At 39.1% G+C, this 27,954-nt stretch overlaps 2 protein-coding genes across 32 annotated transcripts in view; both read left to right on the top strand.

Annotated features, from left to right (window-relative positions):
* The window catches only part of LOC113422969 (methyl-CpG-binding domain protein 1), an 87,798-nt gene extending 61,915 nt beyond the window's left edge, over window positions 1–25,883 (top strand). For 29 of the 31 annotated variants that reach the window (XM_087956606.1, XM_087956615.1, XM_087956609.1 and 26 more), the window contains 4 exons: window positions 12,315–12,536; window positions 13,685–13,795; window positions 15,053–15,172; window positions 24,321–25,883. In XM_087956606.1, coding sequence (XP_087812732.1) covers window positions 12,315–12,536; window positions 13,685–13,795; window positions 15,053–15,172; window positions 24,321–24,782 — 915 coding nt within the window. In that variant the 3' untranslated portion in view covers window positions 24,783–25,883. The remainder of the gene's footprint in view (window positions 1–12,314; window positions 12,537–13,684; window positions 13,796–15,052; window positions 15,173–24,320) is intronic. The other 2 variants (XM_087956599.1, XM_087956608.1) reach the window with 2 other exon arrangements.
* Window positions 452–2,132, top strand: LOC148132313 (uncharacterized). Its single transcript, XM_087956622.1, has one exon. The coding sequence runs from the start codon at window positions 575–577 to the stop codon at window positions 1,988–1,990; it is 1,416 nt and encodes a 471-aa protein (XP_087812748.1). The 5' UTR covers window positions 452–574; the 3' UTR covers window positions 1,991–2,132.
* Window positions 25,884–27,954: the final 2,071 nt, after the last annotated feature.

The following is a 27,954-nucleotide window of genomic DNA, read 5'->3' as shown; positions in this document are numbered from 1 at the left end:
ACATATGGAAAATATAGAATGTTAAATAAGATATGAAATAGTATATAAGGTGAGCATGAATTTGATTTATGTCTGTACAAAAAGTTGTAACCCGGGGTTAAGCCGCTTTCTAAAAAGAAGTTTTATGTCTTTATGTTATGTATTTTGTTTGTTTATGTTTTTTTATTGAGAATTAATAATGTTGGATAAGAACATATGAAATAGTAATAATATGAAATATAGTAATATGAAATAGATGAAAGTATAAGTTTAATGAATAAAATTGAACAGAAGTAAAGGAAGAAACAGTGAGAAGTTGGAAAAAGAGTAATAAGATATGAAGTTGAATACATAAGATGCATATTAAATTGTGTTTGTATGGAAATGTGATAATTTAGAATTATGTTGTACTTAAATAAGATGTTTTATTTGTTTTGTTAAGTAGTTCTTAGAAAAGAAGTTCTATGTTCTTACGTTTTATGTTTTGTTTGTCTGTGTATTGTCTTTGAAAATTAATAAAATTTGGTTTTTAAGAAAAGAAAACTAACCTGGGTTATCACACTGCTAAAAATTCACAGAAAATCACCTGCTGTACATGGATAATCTGAAGTTATACGGAAAATCTGAAATCAAGATCCAGTCACTGACCAATACAGTCCGAATTTTCAACACTGACATCAGCATGGAGTTCGGCCAAGACAAATGTGCCACAGTGGCACTGAAAAAAGGGAAGATTGTAGAAAGTGATCGAATCGAAATGCCCAATAGACAAACCATCAAGTGTCACCAACCCGAAGCCTACAAATACCTGGGCATACTACATACAAAATGTGGTCAGCAAAGAATACACACAAAGGGTCAGAAAGCTTCTAAAAAGCAAACTGAATGGTGGCAACACCATCAAGGCTATAAATACCTGGTCGTGCTTGTCATCAGATATACTGCTGGGATCGTAAACTGGACCCAGGCAGAGCTGGACAGCCTGGATAGGAAAACGAGAAAACTGATGACCATACACTATGCGCTGCACCCATGTAGTGATGTTGACAGGCTATATTTGCCCAGAAAAGCAGGCGGCAGAGGACTTTTGCAAGTGAAGCAGACAGTCGAAGAAGAGAAGCATGCTCTGGCAGATTATGTGAAAGACAGTGTTGACCCAGCTTTGATGGAGGTCAACAATAGGAAGCTGCTCAAAGTGCAGCAAACCAAGGATCAATATAGGAAAACAGCAATGCAAACTCGGGCTGACAGCTGGTGTAACAAAGCACTGCGTGGACAGTTCCTTGAAAAGATCCAAGGAAAAGTAGATAAGGAAAAGACCTGGTTATGGCTGACCAACAGAATACTGAAGAAAGAGACAGAAGGCCTGATTCTTGCAGTCCAAGAACAAGACATCAGAATGAATGCAATCAAAGCCAGAATAGAAAAATCTGCTGATGACCCCAAATGCAGACTCTGCAAAGAAGCAGATGAAACCATCGATCACATACTGAGCTGTTGTAAGACAATCGCTCAGACTGACTACAAATGTCACAACACGGTCTCTCAGATGGTCCACTGGAATTTGTGTCACAACTACCATCTGCCTGTAGCAAAGAACTGGTGGGATCGTAAGCCTGAAAAAGTGGTCGAAAATGAGCATGCAAAACTACTGTGGGACTTCCAAATACAGACTGATAAAGTTTTGGAACACAACACCCCGGATATCGCAATTGTGGAGAAGAAAAAAGTGTGGATCGTTGACATTGCCATACCAGGTGACAGCAGAATCAATAAGAAACAACTTGAAAAAATTACCAGATATCAGGACTTGAGAATCGAACTGCAGAGATTCTGGCATAAACCAGTGCAGGTGGTTCCAGTGGTACTAGGCACACTGGGTGCTGTGCCGAAAGACCTAGGCAAGCACTTAAAAACAATTGGCGCTGACAAAATCACCATTGGTCAGCTGCAGAAGGCCACCTTACTGGGATCTGCTCGCTTAATCTGCCGATACATCACACAGTCCTAAATGCTTGGGAAGTGTTCGACTAGTGATTTGTGATACGAAACCCAGCATAGTTATCTCGTTTACTGTGTACACTGTTGGGTTTTTTTGTATAATAATAATATAGTTTTCAGGTCAGCAATTTTGACTTTTTTAAAATAGAAAAAAGTAGTGGTTTTCAGTCAAAAAACATATAAACCAGCACCCTTTCCTATGGGTGTATAGACAAGAAAACGAGCCCAAGGACTGAAAATGACATTCCTCTTAATATATTTTTAATGGGCATTGTGACAATTTGTAAAGGTAGATTTCAGTGTATCTTAATTGAATATATAATTGTGAGATGATATTGCTTGAAATCATTAAGAAAGAACCTGTTACATGCTGCTTAGGATAGCATCCTAGCCAATAGGACCCTTTGGCTTTTACCCTCTGAGTTCGAAGTGGTAACTAGGGCCTTATTCTTCTCTGGGCTCTGGTAGGCAAGGCTGACTTTTCTTAAGTTGGAATGTCCAAAGTTAGGGCAACCTCAAAGGGTCTATCAGCAGAGATGAATGGGTGGGGAAACCGAAAACATTTTCCGTGTGCTTGGGAGCCAAATTTAAGAACAAGAGCTGTTGAAGAGATGCCAGACCTTTTGCCTGCTTGATTTGTTACAAGAATTTTCCCATGGTTCATTTCAACCAGTATCCTGAAAGGAAAACAGTGGCAGTGATTGTGATGATTCACAAAAAAATAATAATATGGCAAGGTCTTAAGAATAAGGTTAAAAAAGAAACAGAGGAGTTTTCCTCCCCCCTCCCCCCCAAAGTAAACTTTTAGCTGAGCTCTGCCTGGAGGGATGTAAGGGCTGATGGGCTGATAGAATATGTCTTCATTCTCAAGTTTGCATAAACAATAAAAGAATGAGCTGATTCATCTGTACTTCTATTTTTTCTCTTCCCTCTCCATTGTCTCCTTTTCATATTTTTATTAGAATTTATTTTCTCCTTTTCCTCTCCTCTTAGCTGGCTCCGATAAACTATTACACATTTTTCATCTGTGTAGAGACCCGTTGTTACTTTTCATCTGTGTAGAGACCCGTTGTTACTGTGTAGAGACCCATTGTTTTTGTGTTGCCTTCCCTGGTGGACAACTGAGTGCCCTCAGATAATAAAACTTTCCATGTTGTCAATTGAACTAAAGTTTCCCTAGGGCTGAAATGGGAGGAATCAGTGGTGGTATTCTACCGGTTCGGTCCGGTAGCGGTGATGAGCAGCAGAGACTGAACCGGTTCTCTCTGCTTCTCTGCTGTTGGGCCCAATACTCACCTTTATCCTCTGAATTTGAAGCGCAGCTTCTTTGCGCAGCCCAGCAGAGCGCTGCGTGGCAGCTGCTGAAGCAACTGGGAGAGTGCAGGTTTTCAGGAGGCAAATTAGAACGCCTCTGCACCTGCACATATGCCTGTGCACCTGCACAAAGTGCGCATTTGGCGCAGCACGCAAAATGTGTGCACGTGTGCAACCCACGCCCACCGAACCAGTGGTAAAAAATATTTGAATCCCACCACTGGGAGGATTTGATGATCTGGGCCTCTTTCCCTTTTCTCAGGTATGGATTCTGTAAGTGTGTCACAATGACTGGAAAGGAGGAAATCTCAAGGACTGGTTTCAGTTGGCGTTGGGCAATCATAGGGCAACCAGCCATGGGAGTTGGAAACTTTATAGGAATATTGTCTTTGTGTTTTTCTATCAACTTCTCCCGCTTTTTAGGAGGGATTATCTTAAATTTAGTATGGGTATTCCTCGACTTAAAAAACCACAATTGAGCCTAAAATTTCTGTTGTTAAGTTAAACATTTGTTAAGGGAGCTTTGCCCCATTTTACGACCTTTCTTGCCACAGTTGTGAAGCAAATCATTGAAGATGTTAAGTTAGTGATACAATACTTTTATGAGGGTGATGGGCTGTTAAGAAGTTTGATAAATAAAGAAATGAATAATAAAATTAAATAAAGCTGTTTAGTTTACTTTATTGTCATTGCACCATGTACAACGAAATCAAACACCATCTTCAGTGCATATCATGACCATGACCATGAAAATGAACACAAGCACACATCCTTCACCCTTCACACATTGAACTGGAAACCCCCGACACCACACCAACGCTGCACTATACAGCAGAATTCAACAGAGCTACTGCCCTGGGATAGAAGCTGTTTTTCAGACTATTTGTCCTTGTTTTTATTATTCTGTACCGTCTGCCAGATGGTAATAGTTTAAAAAAAAGGGTTCCCAGGATGAGATGGATCTTTGAGAATGTTTTGAACTTTTTTTTCTTTAATATATATAAATTTTATTGTTTTTTAAGACAAACATAGACAAACAAAACATAAAAACATCAAGCCATCTTCCATATATGTACATACAGTGTGTCGGTTGGTTTACAAATTGTTTTGTGCTTCCACTTCGTAGTCTTCAATTACAATTACATTGTATATATTCTCATATTGTCAATCAAATATTAAATACATTAATATCATTGTTAATCAATCATTTGACTATACTATTATTCATTCATGTTTTACGAGATAATCCATTTTTTACTTAATTTGTTTTATGACAGTTCATATTATCATCTCAAATTTTTCCTACAATCATTTTGTAGATATAATAAAAAATACATCTTTATATATTCATTATGTTCTAAAAAATCTACATATTTCATTTTTATTATCTAACCATTGATAGAATAGATCCCAAATTTTATAAAATTGTTTATCATCTTGTTCTCTGATTTCAAATGTCAGTCTACTCATTTCAGCACATTCCAATATTTTCTTAACAATTTCCTCCTGTGATGGTATTTTCTCATTTTTCCAGTTTTTGGCAAATACAATCCTAGCCGCTGTTAATACGTTTACAATCAGATATTTCAATTTTTTATTATATATTTCAGGTAAAATTCCCAATAAAAATATCTCTGGTTTCAAGTCTATATGCTTTTTTGTCATTTTTTCCAACCATGTGTGGATTTTAGTCCAATATTTTTTGGCATCCGCACAAGTCTACCACATATGGTAATATGAGCCAGGTACCTGATGACATTTCCAACATTTTTCAGATTTGTTCTTGAACATTCTTGCTATTCTTGTCAGGGGGAAATGCCACCTGTAAAACATCTTATACAAATTTTCTTTATATGCTATTGACATTGTCATTTTATAATTTTGAGACCACAATTTTTGCCATTTCTCTAGATCAATCCCATATCCAAAATTCTTCCCCCAAGCAATCATTGTTTCTTTAACTTGTTCTTCTTCTAGTTTAATTTCTAATAAATATCCATACAATTTTTTAATCACCTTTTCATAAGTACCTGTCAAAATCTTATCTAAATCAGTCAATTTATCATAGAAGCCTTCTGTTTTAGAACCTTTATCATACCTTGAATGTATTTGCGCATATGAAAACCAATTCATCTTTATACCTTGTTCCTCTAATTTTTGCATAATTTTCACCCTTTTCATTCAATATTTCACCATATCTGTTTGTTCCTTTTTATATATTATAGGATAGGAAAATGCTTCAATAGTCGATAGCCAGACTGGAATTTTCAAATAACATTGCCTTTTAGTCTTCTCCCAGTTTAACCACAGAGACTCCTGTATATAATGTCTTCTAAAATACCCCTGTGTTTTAGTTCCTTTATACCAGTGGCCCCCTAACCTTTTTTGTGCACGGTCCGGCACCGCATCACAAAAATGATCAGTGGCCCTGCATCTGCATCAGCATTCGCATGGCAAGGCGAGCCGAGCGACCGCCAGCCAGCCATCCCCCGCTCCCCGCCACCTTCAACTCCTCCTTGTACCTTATCGATGGGCTTGACGGTCGCCGGCTTGCCTTGCCTTGGTGCGAAAGAACTCGCTCGCCTTAGTTTTGTTCCTAAGCCGCCCCCTTCGATGAAACTAAGGTGCGAGGGATTCCTTCAGGACCCAAACGCCGGCTTTCAACCGGAAAGCTCACTGAAGCACTTTCTCATCAAAACAAGATGGCGGCATTCCAGCAAAACCGGCGGCCCGGTAGAAAATGTTCCACGGGTACCGGTACGATCCATGTTCCGTGGTTGGGGACCCTGCTTTATACCATAAAAAAGCATGCCACCCCAACAACAGATCATGTCCTTCTAATGTCAACAGTTTAGCATTTCTTAATGTTATCCATTCCTTAGCCCACATCAAATTTGTAGCTTGGTAGTACAACTTCCAATTAGGCAAACCAAATCCTCCTCTTATTCTAGCATCTTGCAAAAGTTTTAATTTTATTCTCGCTTTCTTACCTTGCCATATATATTTCAACACAATTTTTTTTAAATCTTCAAAATAATCTTTTCCAAGTCGAACTGGAATTGTTTGGAACAAATATAAAATTCTGGGTAATATATTCATCTTGATTGTTGATATTCTCCCTATAAATGACAGTTGTAAATTTTCCCATTTCGCCAAATCTAGTGCTATCTGCTGCTTGAGTTTAATATAGTTATTCTCTTTTAATGTACTACATCTTGCTGTCAAATGTATCCCCAAGTACTTGATCTTATTCGTGACCTGGATTTTCAATACATCCGCCAGTTCTTCCTTTTGTCTTGATAACATATTCTTTGTCAAAATCTTTGTTTTGTCTTTATTTTCAAACCAGCCACCTTCCCATATACCTCTATCTTTTCTATCATTTTTGATGCTGTTTCTAGTGGATCTTCTAAGATGAAAACCAGATCATCTGCAAATGCTTGCAATTTAAATTCTTCTTTTTTAATTTTCATCCCTTTTATGTCCTTTTCTTCTCTAATATTTCTGTTTAGCACTTCCAAGGTTAACACAAACAACAAAGGTGACAGTGGGCACCCTTGTCTTGTTCCTTTTCTTATATCAATAGAGTCTGTTAATTCTCCCTCTATCATTACCTTTGCTGTTTGCTGTTTGCAATAGAAGCTTGGATGAATTCTTTACCAAAACCCATCTGTTCCAGCTGTAATAACATGAATCGCAAATTCACATTGTCAAATGCCTTCTGTGCATCTAAGAATATCAAAGCCATTTGCTTTTCAGGGTGTGCCTTGTAGTATTCCAAAGTGTCCAAAATTACTCTCATATTGTCTTTAATTTGTCTGTCTGGCAGAAATCCATTTTGATCAGGGTGAATAAAATTATTTAGGTATTTTTTAAGTCTTTCTGCCAATATTGAAGCAAAAATTTTATAATCTGCATTTAGTAGGGAAATAGGTCTATAATTCTTGATTTGTAATGGGTCAGCCTCCTCTTTTGGGACAAGTGTAACATAAGCTTCTGACCATGATTTAGGTATCTTATTCTTTAACATAACTTCATTCATAACTTCTAGCAATGGAAGATTCAACGATTCTTGTAGTGTTTTATAAAATTCCGCTGGAAGTCCATCTGGGCCTGGTGTCTTTCCATTGGTTTGCTTCTTAAGTGCTTCAGTTAACTCCATCATCGTTATATTGCTTTCTAACATTACTTCAATCTCTTTAGGTATCTGGGGTAGGTTAGCATTCTGTAAGTACTATTTAACTCTTTCATCGTCAATATTCTCTTGTGTGTATAGTTTCCCGTAGTAGTCTCGTATAATTTCCTTCTTCTCTTTACTTCCATAGCAAACTTGGCCTTGATCATCTATTAATTGCAATATTTTCCTTGATTCTTTATCCTTTCTCAGTTTATATGCTAACCATCTACCTGGTTTATTTGCATCTTCAAAATAGTTTTGTTTCACACCTCTGATTTTCTGTGCTAATTCTTCTTTTTCCATTAGTCCCATTTTATGTTTAATTATATCCATTTTTAACTTAATGTCCTTTTTCTGTGGTATTTTCTGTAACTCTTTTTCAAGTTCTTTATACTCATCCTCTAATGTCTTAGAGGCTAGTCTTTTCGTGGTATTTCTTTTCCTTGTATAGTCTATTATCAAGCCTCTGGCATATGCCTTCACTGTATCCCATACATTCTGCGTTGATCTCTCTTCTTTTTTATTTTCTTTAAAGAAAAAAGGCAGTTCTTTCTCCATCCTCTGTATGAAGTCTTTTTCTTTTAGTATAGTATTATTTAACGTGCATCTAGATCTTCTTCTTTGTCCTTTCCATTTAATTGTTATTGGATTATGATCTGCCCAAATACTTGTTTCAATATTTATTTCTTGAATATTGGCTAACAATTCTGTTGACATCCATATCATATCTATCCTGCACCATGATAAATGTCTGTTTGAATAGAAGGTGTATTGTTTAGTCTTAGCATTTCTTTCTCTCCATGCATCTTTTAAATTTATTTCATCTGTCATTTTAAAAAAGGATTTAGGGAGGGTCTTTCTGTTTTGCTTTCTTGTTTTCTGTATTGTATAGTCCAATTTATTGTCTACAATTCCATTAAAGTCTCCCATCATAATGATATTAGCATAGTCCAGTTCAATTATTTTCATATGTAATTTTCTATAAAATTCTTCTTGATTGTCATTCAGGGCATAGATTGCGATCAGGAGTGTTTTCATATTATTGTCCATTATTTCCACCATTAGTAATCTTCCATTGTCATCCGTATAGATCAATTTTGCTGGGATAATATCTTTAATGTATAACACCACTGTATAACACCACTCCTCTTTTCTTGCATTGTGTCAAAGAAGTACATGTTTTCCCTAACTTTGGCTGTATCAACAGTTGTTCATGTTGCTTTTTAATATGTACTTCTTGTAGGCAGATTATATCAAATTTTAATTTCTCTAATTTATGGAAAGTTTTCCTTTTAACAGCTGAGTTAAGTCCATTTGTATTAATTGTAATTGGTTTTTTCTCTTCTATGATTATATTTTATAGTTAGGTTTAGCAGTTCTCATAGATCTTGGTTCACGTTGTTCCTTAACTTCCACCTTTCCGCCTACTGCACCTTCTTCTTTTTCAGTCGCTATCTGGCAATCCTCTTGGAATTCAATTAGTGACATTTCTTTTTCTGTCTCCTCTCTCCCTCCAAAGTATTCAGTATAAAATAATTCAGCTTTCTCAATTGAGTCAATTCTGTGTCTCTGTTCTTGCCATGTGAACATTAAACCTTCTGGAATCAGCCATCTATAATTCACCTCTTTTTTAAGTAGAATTTTAGTCAGGAATCGGTATTATCTTCTCATCTCTCTCACTCTTCTGGGTACTTGTTTTAGGACCACAATCTCCTTATCTTTATATTTCAATGTTTTATCTCTTGCCATCTGCAATATTTGTGTTTTAATGGCTTTCTTTGTAAATCTGATGTGAACTTCTCTTGGTAAGCTATTTCTCATTGCATATCTTGTGAAGACTCGAAAAACCTCGTCTATTCCATCCATCATCTTCTCTTTGGTTATTTCCAGAGCTTCAACCAAGATTTCAATCATTATCTCAGTTAAGTTTTTTCCCTTTTCTTCCTCTATGTTTTGAAATCTGAGATAAAATTCTGATCTATCCATCTCCCATCTCAGCATCCCACTTTTATCTTGTCCAACCACTGTTAATCTGCCATCAATATCTCCAATCTTCTTATTTCTTTGTTTATCTTCTTCAATTTTTTTGAATTTCTCATCATATTTCATCATCATTTGTTGAATATTCTCCATCAGTTTTTTCTATTCTCTTTTCAATATTCTCTGTTCTTGCTTGTATGCTTTGAATTCCTTACATTATCATCTGCAATGTCACCTTTTCCTGTTCTTTTTCTTTCTGGAACATCGTCTGTATTGAGCGTTGTCCTCCAGATGGTGAAGAGGAAGAAGTAGGAATTGAAGAACCAGCCGCTGTTAGTTTCCTGCTCATTTTAGGCAATTCAAAATCTTCAGGTTCTTCTAGACCCCAATCCACTCGTGAAATAACCAATTTTAAATCCAAGTAAAAATAGTGGAAAAAAAAGAAGTGAGATAGAAAAGAAGTGAGATAGAAAAAAAAAGATTTCTTCAGGTTCTTGTATACCTTAATCCAATCAATTAGTTAAATAGCAGTAAAAACTCAAAAAAGGAAGAAAAACCATAAACAGAAAAAGGAAAAAAATTGTTAAATCTTGTAGAAGGCAGAAAAATAAAAAGTAAAAAACTAAAGAAATTTCTTCAGGTTCTTCAACACTTTAGTCCAATTAAAAAGTCTCAGGTATGAAAAAGTATACAAAAAAAAAGGGAGCCACAAAAAAAAAATATGGAAGGTAAATAAAAAATGCAGGAGAGGGAGAGAGAAAAAAGACTACTCCCTTAAAAAAAGAATAAGGAAAACATTAATACTAAGACTTTTCCTTTAAAATAAGATACAAAAGTAAACATTAGGCTCCAAAAGCAAAAAGAAAGACAAAAGCAGGTTCCAAAAGTCCAAGAGATCCAAATAACTATTACAAATAATAAGCTAATAAGGAGGGGATGTGAGGAATAGCCCAACTTAAAAAAGAGAAAAAGAACACACTGCACCTATTTAGTTGTCCAAGGCTTTTGTTAATTTTTATAGCTCTCTTTTCTAGAGTCTTATCATCTTTTTTCTGTATACTTCAACACCAGACTCCAGCTACTGATAGAAACCCAGAAGAGCACCAGCAATAACACTCTCCCACGCTCTTCCCTCTATCTTATCAGACAGGCTCAAAGTCCTTGAAAAGAAGTCTGAATTCTTTCTCAGCTTTGTTCTGGCTGAGAGAGAAAAAAAGAGAAACAATATTTCTAAGCCTCTAGTTGGCAGTGTTACAAAGTTTCCTCTGTTTTCACTTGCCCCCTCCTTTTCCAAACAAATTATTATAAAAATTAATTAAAAAGGAAAAAAGGTTTAGAAAAAAAAAAGCTAAAAGGGAATCTCTAGCCTAAAATATTGTAAAGACAAAAAGGAGAAGAGACAAAAAAGAAAAAATAAGGTAGGAAAAAAGATCAGTCCAGTTCAAAGTAAAAAAATCATATATGAAAAGTCCAGCAAAAAAAAGGAAAAGATTAATTGGACTTCCCGTTTAAAATTACCGCTTAATTACTTCTGTCTGAAATTTTACAGATTCTTTCTTTTCCTTAGGGTGTCCTTTTAAATCTTAAAGAAAAAATTCTCACCAAACTGGCACACTTTCTCTTTCTATCCTCTTCCGTTTCGGAGCTGTCCCAACTTCAGCAGCTTTAATGGCTGCCTCTTTGCCGCTGGCAAAAAAGAGCTTCTCCTGGATCTACCAGGGACTTTGCGGTATCCCTGGGATCGACAGAATGCGCTCTTTACATTCACCGTCTCTTCGGGACAGTTTAGATCCGTTTGGACCGTCCAGGAGCAAAGATATTGGCAGCAATCTCAGACCTCCAAGATCGCATGCCGTATCGTCGCGACGCCAGCTCCGCCCCACTAGAATGTTTTGAACTTTCTTAAGGCAGCAGGAGCTTTAAAGCTGTTCCAAAGAGGGGAGAGGGCAATGATCTTCTGGGCAATGACATTAACCCTCTGGAGTGCTTTCCTATCTGCCACTGTGCAATTGGCAAATCATACAGAGGTACAGTAAGTTAAAATGCTCTCTATGGTGCAGCGGTAGAAGGTCACCAGCAGTTTTTCATTCAGTTGTTGTTTTCTGAGAAGTCTCAGGTAGTATAATCTCTGCTGGGCCCTTTTGACCAGGGCTGCAATGTAGGCACCCCAGGTCCTCTTTTAGGGTAACACCCAGAAACTTAAAATTGGCCACTTGCTCCACTCGGTCTCCATTGATAAGCAAGGGCTGGATGTCTGATCTGTTCCTTCTATAATCCACAATAAGATCCTTGGTGTTATTGGTGTTGAGGACAAGTTATTGTCTGCACACCACGAAAGCAACTGGTCCACCTCATCTCGGTAGGCAGACTCATCCCCTCCTGGAGATGAGTCCCACCACTGTTGTATCATCTACAAATTTAGCAATAGTATTACTAGCGTGAGTAGGAATGCAGTCATGCACATAAAGAATATAGAGTAAGGGAGTTAACACGCAACCCTGTGGTGTACTAGTGTTAAGAATAAGGGCTGAAGAGGTATGATTACCTAATCTGACCCTCTGTGAGCGGCCAGACAGGAAATCCATAATCCAAAGTTCCCCTGCTTAATAATTTTCACTGTCAGGAAATTCCTCCTTATTTTCAGATTGGGTCTCCTCATAACAACTTCCACCATTGCTTCTTGTCCCATCCTTGGGAGCTTGTTGCAGAATTTGTTTCCCAGTTGATGTCAGTTGATGCCCATTACTACTACTCTGGTGGAATTATTCACAGTAATTGTCCTGTATGATTCTGAATTCGATAGACAAATCGGCTATAATAAGGTGGCTTATGTCTCTTCCTTTCCTTTCCTGTGGCACTGAAGGAATCTTCTTTGACCAGTGAGTGGACTGAAGTGCCCAAATCCCTGGGCTTAGAGATGCCTAAGCAGGAGAAGCTGCAGCCACCGCCAGTGAAGCTGAAGAAGAAAACCATATCCTCTGCTTCCCACCAAACTATAAAGGAGTGTTCCAATGTGCCACCATATATCCAGCAAGAGCAAGATATACCTCCCCACCCCATCATTCCCATCTCAGTCATAAGAAAGGTGGGTGAAAGCTGGTACCTTTTAAGACACATACGACTGTTCCTCCCCTAAATTGTTCCTCCTGTTTCGCCAATGTCAAATGCTTAGGGCAGAAGGAGTTGCTATATTTGTTAGACCTTCTTGTTTGCACTTGCCTGAAAAAGGGAGCAACGGTGAAACGAAAACAGAATGTTACTTTATAGGTAGGTGCTGAAAAAGGCATGAGTAATTGAGGTTAAAACAAAACTGAATATCTGATCACTGAAATAGACTTAAATAACTTACTAATAAAGATCACTGATTCATAGGTTTGGGAAAGTGTCTGTGTGTGGGAGGAGAGCATCGGAAAAGTTGAGCGGCAATATCCTGAAAGTCTCATGCTTTGTAAATTTTTAGAAGATCGTTGTTGTTTGACTTAAAGAACACAGGCATTCCTGGATGCACTAGCTTTTCATCTTTAACAGTGTTCATTTGGCTAAGACAGAGATTGGGACCTGGCATTCTTGTTCATATCATTTCCAAAAGCTGCTCTCGCTTAGCTTATTTGGCATTGATTTTTCTTGAAAACACTGCATCGCAGATGCTTTTTAGTACAGTACACTAGTATTTTATTGCTTTTCTTCCTTTAAAATGGAGGAGGGACATGCAGAAGCCACACATTTAGTCCCCTCCTAAATTTGCTGGCTGTACCAAAACTGGTTTCAAATTGCAAACAAACTTGAATTTTTCAAGTATCTTTCCTTCTCTCTCTCTCTCTTGTAATATGCAGGAAAAAAATGTAGATTTTGCTGTGCATGTATTCCTTTGAAACTGCAAGGCCTTTGTTGACTTTCACACCCACTTGGTAGCTTAATTAAAATATGTTTTATCTTTTTTAATTATGTTTCTATGCAACACCTAGTTTTCAAAAGTCAAGCAGAGAGTGATCTCACAGGTGTGGGTGTGGGTGTGTGTATTGTGTCCTGAGCAAGATTTTTTCCAACAGAGTAATGAATTAAATGAACATGTTAACATGGTACAATTAGACTTGAGAAAGAGCAGCAATGATATACTGCTGGTGGTAGAGAGTCCACTTGTGTCTCTTTTTGTAAAAACTACAACTTGTATGTAGCTTGAAACATTAGGTTTAAAACCTCCGTTTATAGGCTCTGATATTTTGTATCTCATAGGATCCAGATACCAAACTGCCTGTAGTCAATCTCCTTATTGCCACCTCTCCCCAAAACAAGCAAGAATATGCAGAACCAGGTGGGAATTGTCAGGCATCCAGTGACTCTCTGGTAAGCTCTAGTTTAAGGTGTCTTTCCTTGTTAAATCACCTCAGTGTTCTGGTTGCTTGCTGAATTTTTTATTTGTTTATTTAGCGTATGGCATACAATGTCCGGGAAATATACACATGCTAGACACAATGTAGCCCTGACAGCCTAGATTGCTATCCTTGGTGCACCATTGGGGGTGAATTAGTTTTACACCAATTAAGTAACAGCGCTCAGGTTGCTGGGTCTTCCAAACTTCTCTACCAGTCTCGCCTTGCCTTGTGTTGTGATGCCTCATGTCTGGCCAGGTCCGTTGCCAGCTTCCACACTCTAGTTTTTTCCCCAGTGAAGTGGTACCCATTTGTCTGCTTGCAATGTTGCATGATTTCGAACTGCTGAGTGGGCAGGAGCTAGGGGGTCAAGCGACAGGAGCTCACTCTGTCTCACAGAACCAGACTCAAACCATTGGAGTGCAAACCATTTCTGGCCAGCAGTTCCAGCATCATTAAGTCCTACCGGAACATGATGGCTTAGTGAAATGATTTTTGGTTATAATTCAAGTCTTTCTCCTTACCTAGAGTATGGTATGAATATGAAACTGTAGGACAAAAGGAAAGGATATCACCCACTTAATTGAAATAATAGACTTTGTATAGACTTAGCAATCCTTCCAATTTAGAACTGAACAAATTTGAATTACAATTTGATGTTTGCCAAATTTTGACCTGGGAAAAATTTAATTTCTCAATCCTCCTTTAATTTCTCAATATTATTCCACCCAGGTTTGGCTGGTTTCAAAAAACACTTGGACCAATTCTTAGAGGTCAGTGACCATTAGACTTGATGGCAGCGTGACTGCCCTTGAAGGTGACCTCCTGAGAGACAAGTGGGATTTGTGTGTGTGTGAGCGTGCATGCACGCGCGCAGTTGATCGGCCACTGTGAGAACAGACTACTTGATTAGATGGACAAAGAATGCAATCCAGCAGGGAACTATTTAATGTTATGTTCTTATGGCTTTATTTTAATGGATTTCCAACCATACAAGAAATATTTCTGGGCCCATGCATTTAAAGAGATGTTTCAAGCGGTGTCTTGCCTGCCTTGTAATCACATGTATTTTAATTTCTCTATATAATCTGTGCTTCAGCTTCCTCTGAAATATCTTTTGTGCAAATCTGATGTCAGATTTGCTGTCTGAAATAGGGTTTGGGCACCGAGAAGTCTGAGAAAGTCCTATTTGTTGGCATTCCCAAATTAAACCTTGTTCTTGTTGCTACAGGTATCAGCAGGATTCCCTCAATTTAAGAAACTATCAGGAACACAAAGCACAGAAGTGGTAGTTCTTGATGATCCAGAAGACAATGAAATAGGACTATTGCAGCAAATTCAGCCTCCAGTGGTGAGTAATGGGATGATTTTGAGCACTGTGGTAATCTGCATTCTTTTGAGGTTTCTTTTCTGGTTGTTGATCCTGGCCAAGTTTGTTCCTGATTCTGGGGATGAGAATCACAATACATATGGCCAGCAGAAGGTGATAGATATGCAACAACAGATACTGAAATCAATGAGGTGAAGGAGAAATTTTTGACTGTTTGTAGGGTGTTTTTTTTAACAATAAGTGATTTGGGGAGAGGTGGATTGTATGGAAACCTTGTTTTGAAAAGTTTATTATGGTCCTTGACCAACCATAAAAATAAATACCTGATAAGAGATAGGATACATATTGTTGTTCCGGCTTGCCAACCATCTTTGTTAAACAAGGATGCTGTCCATTCAATCATATCCAGTTCTCAGCGACTCTATGGACCAGCTGTCTCCACATTTTCCAGTCTTTTACAGCTTCTTTCAGTTGTTTTATGCTCTGACTGGTGTCAGCTTTGATTATGTCTAGCAACTGTGCTTTTGGGCGGTGTTATTTCCTTTTATCACTGACCATTCCGAGCAAAACTGTCTTTTCCAATGAGTTTGATTGCATGACATGGCTGAAATAAGTAAGATGGAATTTTATGATTCTGCCTTCCAACAATATGCCTGGTTTTACACACTCCACGCTACTTGCTTGTTTGTCCCTTTTGCTGACCAAGGAATGTGGGGAGCCTTCTCCAGCACCACAGCTCAAACAAACTAATTTTCTTCCTGCCTAATTTTTTTTTTAAATACTCCAACTTTCGCAATTGTAGGTAACTGTGGGAAACCTGATAGTGCAGTCTAATCTGCATTTAGTTGCCAGGCAATTCATGCTCATCATTGCTGTGTGACCCAGTACAATTTAACTCTTATTTCTGGTCTGCGCTCACTGCTTTGATCAATGTGCGATCCTAGAGAAGTGTACTTGCACACTTTTATTTTTATTTTAAAAACATTTTTATTAAGTTATAAAGTATTATAAAATACAAAGTAAGTAGAAGAGCAGTGAGGGGGGAGGGGAAAGGGGAAGAGAAGTGAGAAAAGATAGTGGGGGGGGAGAAAAAGAAGCATTGATTTCCAACTTTCTCTGTTATAGTAAAATAAGGCATTAACATCAAATCACAGCCTTTTGTTTTTCCATAATAGTATGAACAAGTCATTTCTATAAAGACCAATCAATCTAATTTGTAAAACCCAAAGTCAGAGTTTCATTCTTTTCCACATTAAGCATGAAGTTCAGAAGCGGTTTCCACGTGGAAACAAAAGTACTTATGTTCTTTTCTTTAATCAAGAGTAGTCATTTCAGCCAACTCCATCAACTTCTGCAACAATTCTTCTATGGTAGGTAGGTGTCTTTCCATTTTTGCGCATACAATAGTCTTGCTACTGTCAACATATATAGTAACAGAGTTCCAATTTTTTTCTCCAATTCTTTTTCCTTTAGTTCCAAAAGAAAAAAATTCTGGTTTCATTTCTATCTCCATTTTCAGGATTTTCTGTATTAGAGTGTGAATCATGCTTTTTTTTTTTTTTTTTGCTTTATCACTTATATCACATCATAGGTGATAAAAACTAATCTCTCCATTGTCAATGTTATTGTGACATGTTCATTCCCCACAGTGGTCATTAGCTTAGTCTTTTTGATGTTCAGGAAGAGGCCAAATCTCTTGCTCTCTTCTTTAATTTTTTGGACCTTCTTTCAAGCTCTCTTTGGTTTCTGAAAGGAAAGTTGTGTTGTGAGCATATCAAAGATTGTTGATATTCCTTCCTCCAATCTTTACCCTGATTTTTTGTTTTTCAAATTCCAACCTCCTTATGATCACTTCGGCATACAGGTTGAATACGAAAAATGAAGGAATGCAACCTTGCTACAGTTCTTTTTCTGTCTTGAACCTATCAGTGTCTTTATGTGGTATTCACACAATGGTTTCCTGATCTGTGTACAAGAGACTGCATCCATTTAACCAGATGTGTTGACACCCCCAGGTCTTCTAGAACAGAGGCCCCCAACCTTTTGGACACCAGGAATCGGTTCCATGGAGAAAGGTTTTTCTGGGGACTGGAGGAGTTGCGGTTTTGCGTGCTGCCTGCATCCCGTGATGGGGCTTTGCTTGTTTGCACAGCCCAGTTTCTGGCATGATGCGGACCAGTGCCAGCCCACGGATTGGGGGTTGGGGACCCCTGTTCTAGGACTCTCCAAAGCAAATGATTGATATAATTGAAGGCTTTCTTATAGTAAATAAAGCAGATGTAGAAGTTCTTTAGATGTTCTTGAGATTTTTTTCATGATTTAGAGTAATTTGTAATATAGTCACTAGTGCCATGATCCATTCTGAAACCAGCTTGAATATCTAGTAATTCATTTTTTGATGGATGGCATCAGACACTATTGCATGATCTTGTTGGGAGTATTTTCCTGGGTCCCGTTTCTTCCAAGCTGGGAAAAGAGCGCAAGTGTTCAACGTGTAAGATGAACTGCTGGTAGGGAGGTCTCTTTTTTAATTCCAAAAACAACAACAGAGTTTGTTTTTGGAGTAGCTGGCCATTGACTGGTACATTAGCGAGATTTTTATGGGATTTGAGATCCTTTGTGTTATGTTTCTGAAAGAAATGTGAGTTGCTTGTTATCTTCCTCATCAGTAGATATTTTCCTCTGGGGCATATCTTATCTTTTCCTTTTCAGTAGAGAATTTCCTCTGGGGCATATGGTTCTTATTGCTGCCCTCCTTGGTTGTAAGAAATGTGGGCATAGATGCGAAATTCTCATGCTTTTTAATCTGGTTCGCTTTCTGTAATCAGTCTCTGTCTGCCTCCGGTCTCAGTGCTTTGAGTGATCCCAGCGCTGTGAGTTTTATTGCCGTTCTGTGGCTTTTTGAGGTCACATTATATCTCTGCCTTAATTGATCAATGAAACAATGTACCTTATGAATGGAGACAAGGTCTCTCCGGCAATAAGCTTTTCTGGCTGTCGGCAATGAGTGGTTTAAAGGAAAAGGGAGAGACGGGTATTTTCCCATGGGATTTCTCACTTAGGGAATTTTCTGGTGGGATCTAACATTTTTGAGGGCGGGTGAGTCAAAGTAAATAGTACAATCTTCAGGAGAAAATAGCGAGAAGGATGATGGCAGCTGTGCAATAATTGGAGCATTCCTTGGAGTCACCCTTTTTTTGGCAGTGGAATAAACACTGCTCATTTCCAATATTGTGGCTTTGTATATGTTTCCCAAATTTTCCGACACAAGGCTGTGGTGATTGAGGGTGAAACAGGCCTAAGAAATTCTGCGGCCTTGGGGGTTTTTTTGGGCAGTTGCCTACACAACTTCTTCCTGAAGGATGACTGGTTCTATTTCTGCTTCCCTTTCCTTGTCATTCTGAGAAAGTTGGGCCTCTTTGTTGCTGGTATACAGCTTTTCTGTTTATTCTCACCATCTGTTCTTAACACCTTATGGGTGAGACAGTTCTTTCTCTTGCTAGTTTTTGAGGCCGCTTTTATGAGCATAAAATGTTCAAATCCTTTGGACTTGCGGAAATGCTTTCCTGAGCCTTTTGAGCAATCATTTTACCCTTGCTTGCAAGTCTAAACTTTGTTGCCTTTCCTTGATGAGCTTTGGAAATTTGCTTTTAATTTCCTTGCTTCCTCCCATTTGCCTGCTGCTTTGGCTGCTTTTCTTTGCTTAGCTGTCCCGATGGTTTCATCTGAGAGACACTTGCATTTTTCTCCAGCTTCTTGTTTGTATGTGCTCAACTAAATGCAAATTTCTATAAGAGCAATAGAACTGAAGCACTTTGTCTCTGGCTATGACTTTTTGAAGATGCCTTATATATAATCCCTCTAAAATTCAGAATCCCACATTTGATATTTAAAAGCCAATTTAGTGCTGTCTAGAATATAGAGATATTAAAACCAAAGGTAATTCTGTAAGACTCCCTTGCATTTCTTATAAGAAGAATAAAAATTAATAGAAACTAGAGCAGTTAATCTGTAACAAGGAATATATAACCTATAATTAAATAAATGGGCCCATGCCTACATTGGTTGCAAACTGTAAATAGGTTTTCATTAAATATTCTCAAAATCAATTGAGATGATAATTCTAGGAATTTTGGTTGAGCTACTACTCTGGCTTCAAATATCACAATTGCAGATGGTACATGATGATCCCTACTAGTATGACAAACTATTAATACCTCAATTGCTGATTAGTTTGCAATTGCCATAAGATGCTAAAGTATTTTAAAATATTATTTACCAAGAGACAAAGATGGTGAACTTAAAGAAAAAGATCGACCTAACTTACTTCTATTATCCGAAATGCTGTTCTCTCCCCCCTCTCCCATTTAAAACAGCAAAACCTTTTTCAGTTCCGTTCCTGTTTGTTTGCCATCTATGTATTTGGAAAGCCAGGAGAGTCTACAGAGTAGTCTGACTGCCAGCAGTTGCTAGCTTGTTTAGTTCACGATGTTGCGCTATCTAGGGTGCACCACAAGGAAGTGAACTAGCTGATATTTTTAAAACTATAAATGATGCTGTGCTTCAATGGTTAGATGGTCTGGAGTAGACTCACGGTGTCACGTTGCTGTCATGTGACATATCATGTTTTTCCTTCGCAAAGCTGGGGTGGGAGTGGCTTGCCAGTGACGCATCTGGCCCGTGGACCGCCAGTTTGACACCCCTGGCCTAGACATCGATATTTGACCATAGATCTTTTTAACATTTATATTTTATTGGGTTCTACTAATCTAGTTGAAATGTTAATTTATATTGCTAGTCCATGTATGAATATGTCATATGCTGAATAAATAAATGCCATCTATGTTAGGTGATCTTTTTTGTGAAGTTCACCATCTTTGTCTTTTGGTAATTAATGTTTTAAAATACTTTTGCATCTTATGGCCAGGTTGGGTGGATGAAAGTTAGTACTAGTTTGTAGTAGTCAACCTTTCAACTGTAGAATTAACAAAAAAGTAAAGGAGAGACAGATAATATCAATATTTAATTCCTTTCCACATTTATATAAGGATGGCTGTAAATATTAACCATATCTGCCTAAAGTGGGGTTTCTTAATTATTGACACTGCCTCAATTGCTAAACCATAGTCTTATGTTGTTCCCTGTTACTGTGATCATCCACTTTCAAATAAAAATAAATCTGTCTTTGGGCCAAACCAACCCCCCCCTTTGCAGATTAACACTTCTATCTTTAGATTGTCAAATAAGGATAAAATTAAACCCATCACTTTTACGCTGACTTTTAAAATGTGACTGTAAAGATCCTTTGGGGTGATGTTGTTGTTAAAAATCTCAGCTAAAATGAGAGAACTATTCATTGAGGCAAGACAATAAAACCTCTAGTTTGCCCTAGTTCTCTCCATTCTGCAGTCAGTCCTGAAGAAAATAAATATTAATACTCAAGTCACTTCAGGATTTAAACATATACCAGAATTAAAGTTATACCGCAGAGAATGCAAAATGAGGATTGAATTGAAAATTAAATCTATAAATGTTAAGGAGGCCTTACTTTTCAACCCCATTCAGAGAACAAGTCACTTTACCTCAGTATATACTCTGGTTCTGCAGGAACTCAATTCTCTTTCATGTCTGGGTACTCACTATATTAGTTTCCATAAGTCAGGAACCTTGCATAAATCTTTCTTGATCTATCTACATCTAGCAATTGTATAGTTTCTTAGAACTGATTCTTGCTGACCTTCTCAGTCTGAGGATTCCAAAAGCAAAGGGGACTCTGTAAAATTTAAGATTGTTAATAATAGTTTCCAAGTGCTTTGACTACAACCTACATATTTGTTGTATGGCTAAGTCTCTCTCGCTTTAGTAAGATTTCCAGTTCCTTCATCTTCAGTAAGGAATACAAACAGTTAATTGGTCTCATTTCTTTGCTGCCTCTTTCGATACAGTAGGCACCCTACATTTACTTAAGTTTTGCCTTGTCAAGGACTCAGATACAGTAACTGCTGTAAAATATTTGAAGGAATTGTTTTGAGGGAAGGATTTGAAACATTGTTGGCTAGCATTATGCCAACAGGTTTCAAATTCCTAGCTGTCGTATTTTTGTCACTGTAGTTAATAGCTGAGTTTCCTTTTCCTGAGCACCATATTAGAAAATTTTGAAAGGCAATTAACAAATATGAAAGGCAAATGAATCTGTTTTTAACTTTTAACAGCAGTAGTGGAGTTGCTGTGTAACTAAGTATGATTAAGTATTTACAAAATTCTCTTCTTTCTTGTTGAGCTTGGCAAACACGCCACTACAGTAGAATCAGGTCACGGTGGACAAAATGTTCATGGGAAAGTTGACTTGGTGAATATGCAATTGTCTTTCGAGAACACTGTCCTTCATCAACTCTTTTGAGTGTAACAAGAATTATAATCTGGTTACATTTGAATGAGTGAATAATCTTTGTCTTGTCCAGGTTGTTTTTTTTTATTATTTGATCCCTGCTGAGGCACAATCTGAATCTGTTATGTAGTTTATCTCAAGGCTGGCTAGTATCAGCCTAAAGGCTCTACTTTTATACAGGAAGTCTTCTGTATTTCTGTTGGACAGTGCAATGGATATCTTTTAATTCATATATTTTGCTAACTGCCACGGATTGATCAAACAACAATTAGTCTCTTAATGTGAAGAAACACTTGTAGCTATAAAATATGATAAAACCTTTTTGGGAAGAATTTCTTCCTGATCACAGCTCACAAATAGAAGTTCTCTCAAGGTACATCAGTTATTCCCTCATATTTTGGCGGGGATTAGTTCTTCTTTAAATACAAAAGTAATTTGTGATGGAAAATAATTCCCTGTTTTCTACAAATCTGTCCAAGCTAGAGAAGGATTTAAATTGCAGGCAGTCCTTGAATACAGAGTACTGAAGAATAGAGTTGAAAGGGACCTTGGAGGTCTTCTAGTCCAGAGGTTGCCTACCTTTTGGACCTCAGGGACCACCAAACTCAAATTTTTAAATCTTGCGGACCAGAGACCCTGGGAAAATCCCCAAAAAAGGCTGCAGGAAAATTCCCCGCCCCATTTTCCTATCGATGGATCTTTCTTTATTTGCGATCACAGGATACTGTCTCCAGCTCCGTTCTCAGAGAGAGACTTTTGGCTTCATGCAAGGAAAGCAGCAGAAGCAGCAGAAGTCTTTCTTTCTCTTCCCCAAACACTGCCAGAAATGAGTCTTTGCCAGCGCAGCCTCTTGGAACAGGATGCCTTGCAGGGTCCCAAAGACTCATTTCCGGTGGAGTTTGGGGGAGAGAAAGAAAGACTTTTGCTGCTTTCCTTGCGTGCAGCCAAAAGCAGAAGAAGAAAGCAGCCCGGTGGCCAGGCAAGACAAGTGGACCAAGTTCCCCCCACTCCGCCTTGTGCTCCCGTGGGCCATGTGGGTGGTGCAGCCTTGTATTCCTGTGCAGCCTGGATTAATTACTTTGGGGGTGACATTTCTCTGCAGACCACCAAATTTTTCTTGTGGACCACCAGTGGTCCCTGGCCCACTGGTTGGCGACCACTGTTCTAGTCCACTTGACTTACAACTGTTTGTTTAATGAGAACTCTACGTTATTGATAGCCTTGGGAAAAGTGGCCTATGAACTCTCCTTGAAGTTATAACCGTCCTACCACCCCCACAACCATGTGATTGCAATCCAAACTTTGCTGCAAGACTTTTCTTTGTGATGGTTGCAGCATCTTGTGGGTCACATGACAGCAAGCTTCCCAGCTGGCACTTGGCAGCAGTCAATTGGGAAAGACAGATTCACTTTATGACTACAGTGACTTATAATGGAAATTCTGGCCCCAATTGTGGTTGTAAGTCGAAGATTATCCCTACCTATTATTTCCTTTAGTTAAAACAAAAAGTCCATCAATTTTTATTTGATGATGAATTTATCACAGGTAAGTTCTCTATAAGAATTCTGTAAGTTCTCAAAATATTAGCTTCTTCTGTGAGCTCTTATACTCATCAATCAAATCAATTGAATCTTGTCAGCATTAGTTTTGCCATTTGAGTGAACATCGCCATATGCAACCTTCACTATTGGCTTCCAACAAACAAAGTAAATAAGAAAACGAGCTGGAGGTCTCAAATGGTGATCGTGTGACTATGGGATGCTGCGATCACACAGAATTCATCTAATGACGACACCAAGATTTGCCTTACCTGTCACTGTAAGATGAGCCAGTCACAGGATATCATGCTTTATGACAGTGCCACTTAGCAGTGGAGTTACTGGTCCCAAGTACCATTGTTAACCAAGGACTACCTGTACTAGATTTGGAGCAGCTTTCAAACAATGTTTCTGATGTGGTGCATTGTAGTGATCTCGTGTAGAGGTTACCAGGGCTTTGACTCACTCGGTCAAGATGGAGTTGTATCTGGCATTTCCTGCCATATGAATGCCCAGAAGCCAAACTGAGACAGGATGAATCCCCAGAGGGCAAAACTGGTTCTTTAGTGCAAATGTTTTCAGAATATATAAAACGTGATTTTCTGGGACAGATGACTTGCATTCTTAAATTGGTTTATCCCAGACCCAAGATTAATTGTAGTTGATACATATCTAAGGCTGATCTGCTACATTAGTTGAGACCTTGAGTCAATATCCCAATCATGGCAAGGAAAGGCTTTGAAATGTTGGGCCTTGTGCCCTATTTAATCCAAACTGGGGGAAATGGCAGCTTACCTAAAGTTATTTTAGAAATAGGGGAGTCCTTCACTTACAACAGTTCATTTAGTGACCTTTTGAAGTTACAACAGCACTGAAAAAGGTGACTTATCACTAGTTTTCACACTTAAAAAGCATCGTTGCATCTCCACGGTCATGTGATCAAAATTCAGATGCTTGGCAACTGACTCATAGTTATCACGGTTGCAATGTCTCAGGTGCCATGCAAATCGCCTTCTGACAAGCAAAGTTAATAGGGAAGCCAGATTCAGTTAACAATCATGTTACTAACTGCAGTGATTCACTGAACAATTGTGGCAGAAAGGTAATAAAACGGGCCAAAACTCACTTAACAAATGTCTCACTTAGTGACAGAAATCTTGGGCTCAATTGTGGTCGTACGTCGAGGACTGAAGTATACTAACGTGGTCTTTTTTTTTTTTTTTTTTTTTTGCTCTTTCTCTAGATTATGGAGGTCTACAGCCTGGGTGGTGTGCAGCCCCTCTCTCAGTTGGACAGCGTCTTGCGAGAATTCTTGGCTGAGCTGAATGAGATCCCTCTCCCTGCTCATTGGGAGGTGCTGCCTCCATTTGGCAGCCCAGACCTGCGTCTCGTCCAGCGCTCGAAACATTCCACCATGTCTGCCGCAGTCATTCACATCCGCCCAGGCCTTTTTTTCCACGTGGTGGTGCAAGATCTGCTGGTGCCTCAGGAACATGAACTTTATGCCAGTCACCCTGCCCGCCTGACCACGGTGGATGAGGTGGTGGAACTGATCTGCGATCTGGAGGCCTACCGACTTTGTTCGGGTTGGCCTGCAGGGTGGCATGCTAGAGAACGGTCTGAGACCTGTGAGGTTCTTGTTCATTCAGGCTGCTGCCCACAGTGCCGGCTCAACCCCTGGCCATCAGGAAGCGGCACTCACTGAGAACCAAGCCAGGCAAGGAATTTGGAGACAGATTCACAGCCCTCTGGTCTGAGAATGGGCAGTTAATTGGAGCTGAATTTTGACACTGGACATGGCTTGGATTTCTGAAAGGATAATTCCTTGCCATAAATAGCTTTATTTTTCCCCCCTCATGTTGAATAGCTTGGCACGAAGTGATATATTCCTCCTTCTTGTCTTCTTTCTGATTCTCTCCCCCCCCCCCACAGCCTCCCCCCCCCCTTCCCCCCAGTAACTTCTGGTGTTCAGAGAGGTTTCTTTTGGCAACTAAACTCCAGTCTTGCTTTTAGTCATTTACTCATTTCCTGCTAGAGAAGTACCAGGTGGACACCGTGTATGACGGCAACTTGGGCTGACCACCAGTTTTGTGCACTTTTAAAACTTTTTTATGTGTTTGGCAACGTAGTATTATAGGTTGATAGGATGGGCATGTGGAGATGGGCAATGCATCCATTTGGGATCCTGTTTCCATTGTTTTTGCTTGCCTAGTCCCATTCTGTCATATCTAACACACTCCTGGAGAATTTTAGATCTACAGTACGATCTTCACCAGACCCAGGAAGAATGGGATTTTACAATAGAATCTCCTTCTTCAAACAAATCCCGATAGTCCAGACATTTTCCCCGATTTGTTTAGAACTTGAATTGTTGCCTCAGACATGTTTTCTTTTGCTTTGTGCTGTGCGGTTTGGATGGGGGAATTCTGCTTGAGGATCTGGAAGACTTATGCTCTGGGGAGCAGGAATGGTCCCGTAAATGGTGCCTGGGAAGAAGTTGGTGAGCTGCCATTCTATATGCTGAGAGATTCCGGCATGTTCTGTTCAGGGAAGTTCTACAGAAGCCATAGCTGTATGTCACTTGCTAACTTGTTGTTTTGTTTCATGTCTTCCTTCAGTGTAGTTGGCAGCAGCGGTAGTAGCACCCTCTATCTGCTCCTCCCCTACGCCTTTTGCAGTCTGTCTGACTTCCATGATGTGTGATATTTTTCTTTCAGAAGAATAAGAATGAAACTATCCTCAAAGAAATAACAAATCAGAACTGGCTTCTATTTTTTTTAACATATTAAAAATTTGAAAGAGCAAATTGATCTTTGGTTCTTGTTTCTGTTCAAGGTGAGAATCCTCAGACTGGTTTGTGAGAACATGGGGGAGAAGAGTAACTTAAGACTGCTGTGTAAATTTCTCCTACGTCTCGATACCTTTATTTTTTCATGGCTGTTCAATAGGTATGCAAGAGTGACTCACTGACCATCAACTCACAAATTCCCTGCTGAATGCCCATGGACTCAGAATTGTACCGAGAGGCTTTTTTTTTAGCTTACATAAAGTGGTGGCAGCTCTCTTAAATCCAACTGTGGGGTCTCACAAAATCATGTTTTCTGAATACAGTCCTCGGTTTTTTTCAGATACAGAACTTCTTCGTTTGTCTTGCGAGTTTATTTATTTGTCAAAGTTATAGCATTGCCCATTTCACAAAACAAGTGACTCTGGGGGCCATCAATCACTAGAACGGTTAATTAAAAATAATTATTTTGATTTTAAAAAAATTACAAACTATAAAAGCAAAGATTTAAAAAAAAAGTAGTGGGCAAGAGGATGTTAATAATAATGGAGCCACCTCACTAGTTCACCAGGCCCTTGGGGGGTGCCCAGGCCTGATAGCACAATCAGATCTCGAGGGACCTTTGGAAAGTCAGCAGTAATGGAGCCAGCCTCGTCTTGTGGGGAGGGGGGGAGTATATTCCACAATGCAATGCCACAGCAGAAAGGCCCAATGCCTAGTGCCCAAAGCCTGTAATTCCCTAGATGACAGATCCTGTTACGTGCTGCCTTTCCTGGATCTGGTGAGATGGGCAGATGTAATTGGGAAGAGGCAATCCTCTCCCAGGTAGCCTGGCCTCATACCATGTAGGGGTTTAAAGGTCAACACTGGTAACCTGAACTGGACTCTGAAACAAACTGGTAACCAATGCAGTTTACAGCGGAAGTGTAATGTTTTCTTCCAAACACCCCCCAGAACTGTTTGCCCTGCGGCATTTTTGCAGCAGAGAAGTTGCCGGGTACTCTTCAAGGGCAGCCCCGTGCAGAGCAGATTACAGCAGTCCAACCAGGAGGTGATCGGTGTTTTGAGTAACTGAATAGGGCTCTCAATCTTGGAACAGGCACAACTGGCACACAAATGAAGTTGTGCAGAGATCTTCCTAACTACTACCAACTGCCATCTACCTGTCAGGCAAAGATTGTGAGACCAGAAGGACCTTCAGATTCCTCACAGGGTTTGTTTGGGGCTATGCATACCCACCCAATACCAAAGGGTATTTCCAGAACCAGAGAGCTCCAAATCCCAAGCTTCTCCGTCTTGCCAGGGTTCAGGTGAAGCCTATTGCTCCCCACCCAGTCCCCCCACAGCCCCCAGGCATAAGATATCCATGGCACCATTTAATTCACGGTGGACAGAGATATATAACTGGTTATCATTGGCATACTCACCCCATGGCAATATATGAATTTATCCTGTGGTCTGATGTAGATGTTGAAAGGGACTGGAGTGGGGAGAGGAGAGGACTGGAACGGAGAGGAGAGAATCCCTGTGGCAGTCCACACAATAGGGGTGGAAGGTGGGATCTCTTCTTGGAGAAGGGGTGGTGAACAAGCACAATATTCCACCCCCCACACACACCCCCAAATCTGTTCTGAGTTGATCCAGAAGGATATCATGGTTGATGGTATTGAAAGCAACTGAGAGGTCAAGTAAGGGAAGGATGAATACACCACATTCACACCAGATATCCAACAGTGCAACCAATGCCGTTTTTGTGCCGTTCCAGGTCTGATTCTTCCCAAATCTAATACAAAAATGTGTATTACATAGTTTCCTTTTTTCTTCTAAAAAACATGGCTTTTCTCAAGACTTTTCTCTCAACTGCACCTGACCTCGGGTCCTATGTTGGTTTTGCAGGCACCTTCTCAGATCTCAGATGACATCCAGTCTGTGCCTTTCCCAGAAATAGAAGATTCTGTACACAAAGGCTTTTGTCCTCTGATGTATTGTTCTGATAAGGCCCATCTTCCATGGCAACCTCCAAGTTCTAGAAGTTTCCTAGTGTCCCCTCCCGTAACGTTCTTAACATCGTTATGATATGATATGCATTTCC

This window comes from Notechis scutatus, chromosome 2, assembly GCF_049901735.1.
Source record: "Notechis scutatus isolate UNSWTSFEM ecotype Mainland chromosome 2, rNotScu1.2, whole genome shotgun sequence".
Taxonomy (NCBI): Eukaryota; Metazoa; Chordata; class Lepidosauria; order Squamata; family Elapidae; genus Notechis; species Notechis scutatus.
This window is presented reverse-complemented; position numbering and strand designations above follow the sequence as displayed.

Coding starts and splice junctions, on each gene's coding strand:
- LOC148132313 (XM_087956622.1), top strand. CDS start 575: ATGGATAATCTGAAGTTATACGGAAAATCTGAAATCAAGATCCAGTCA.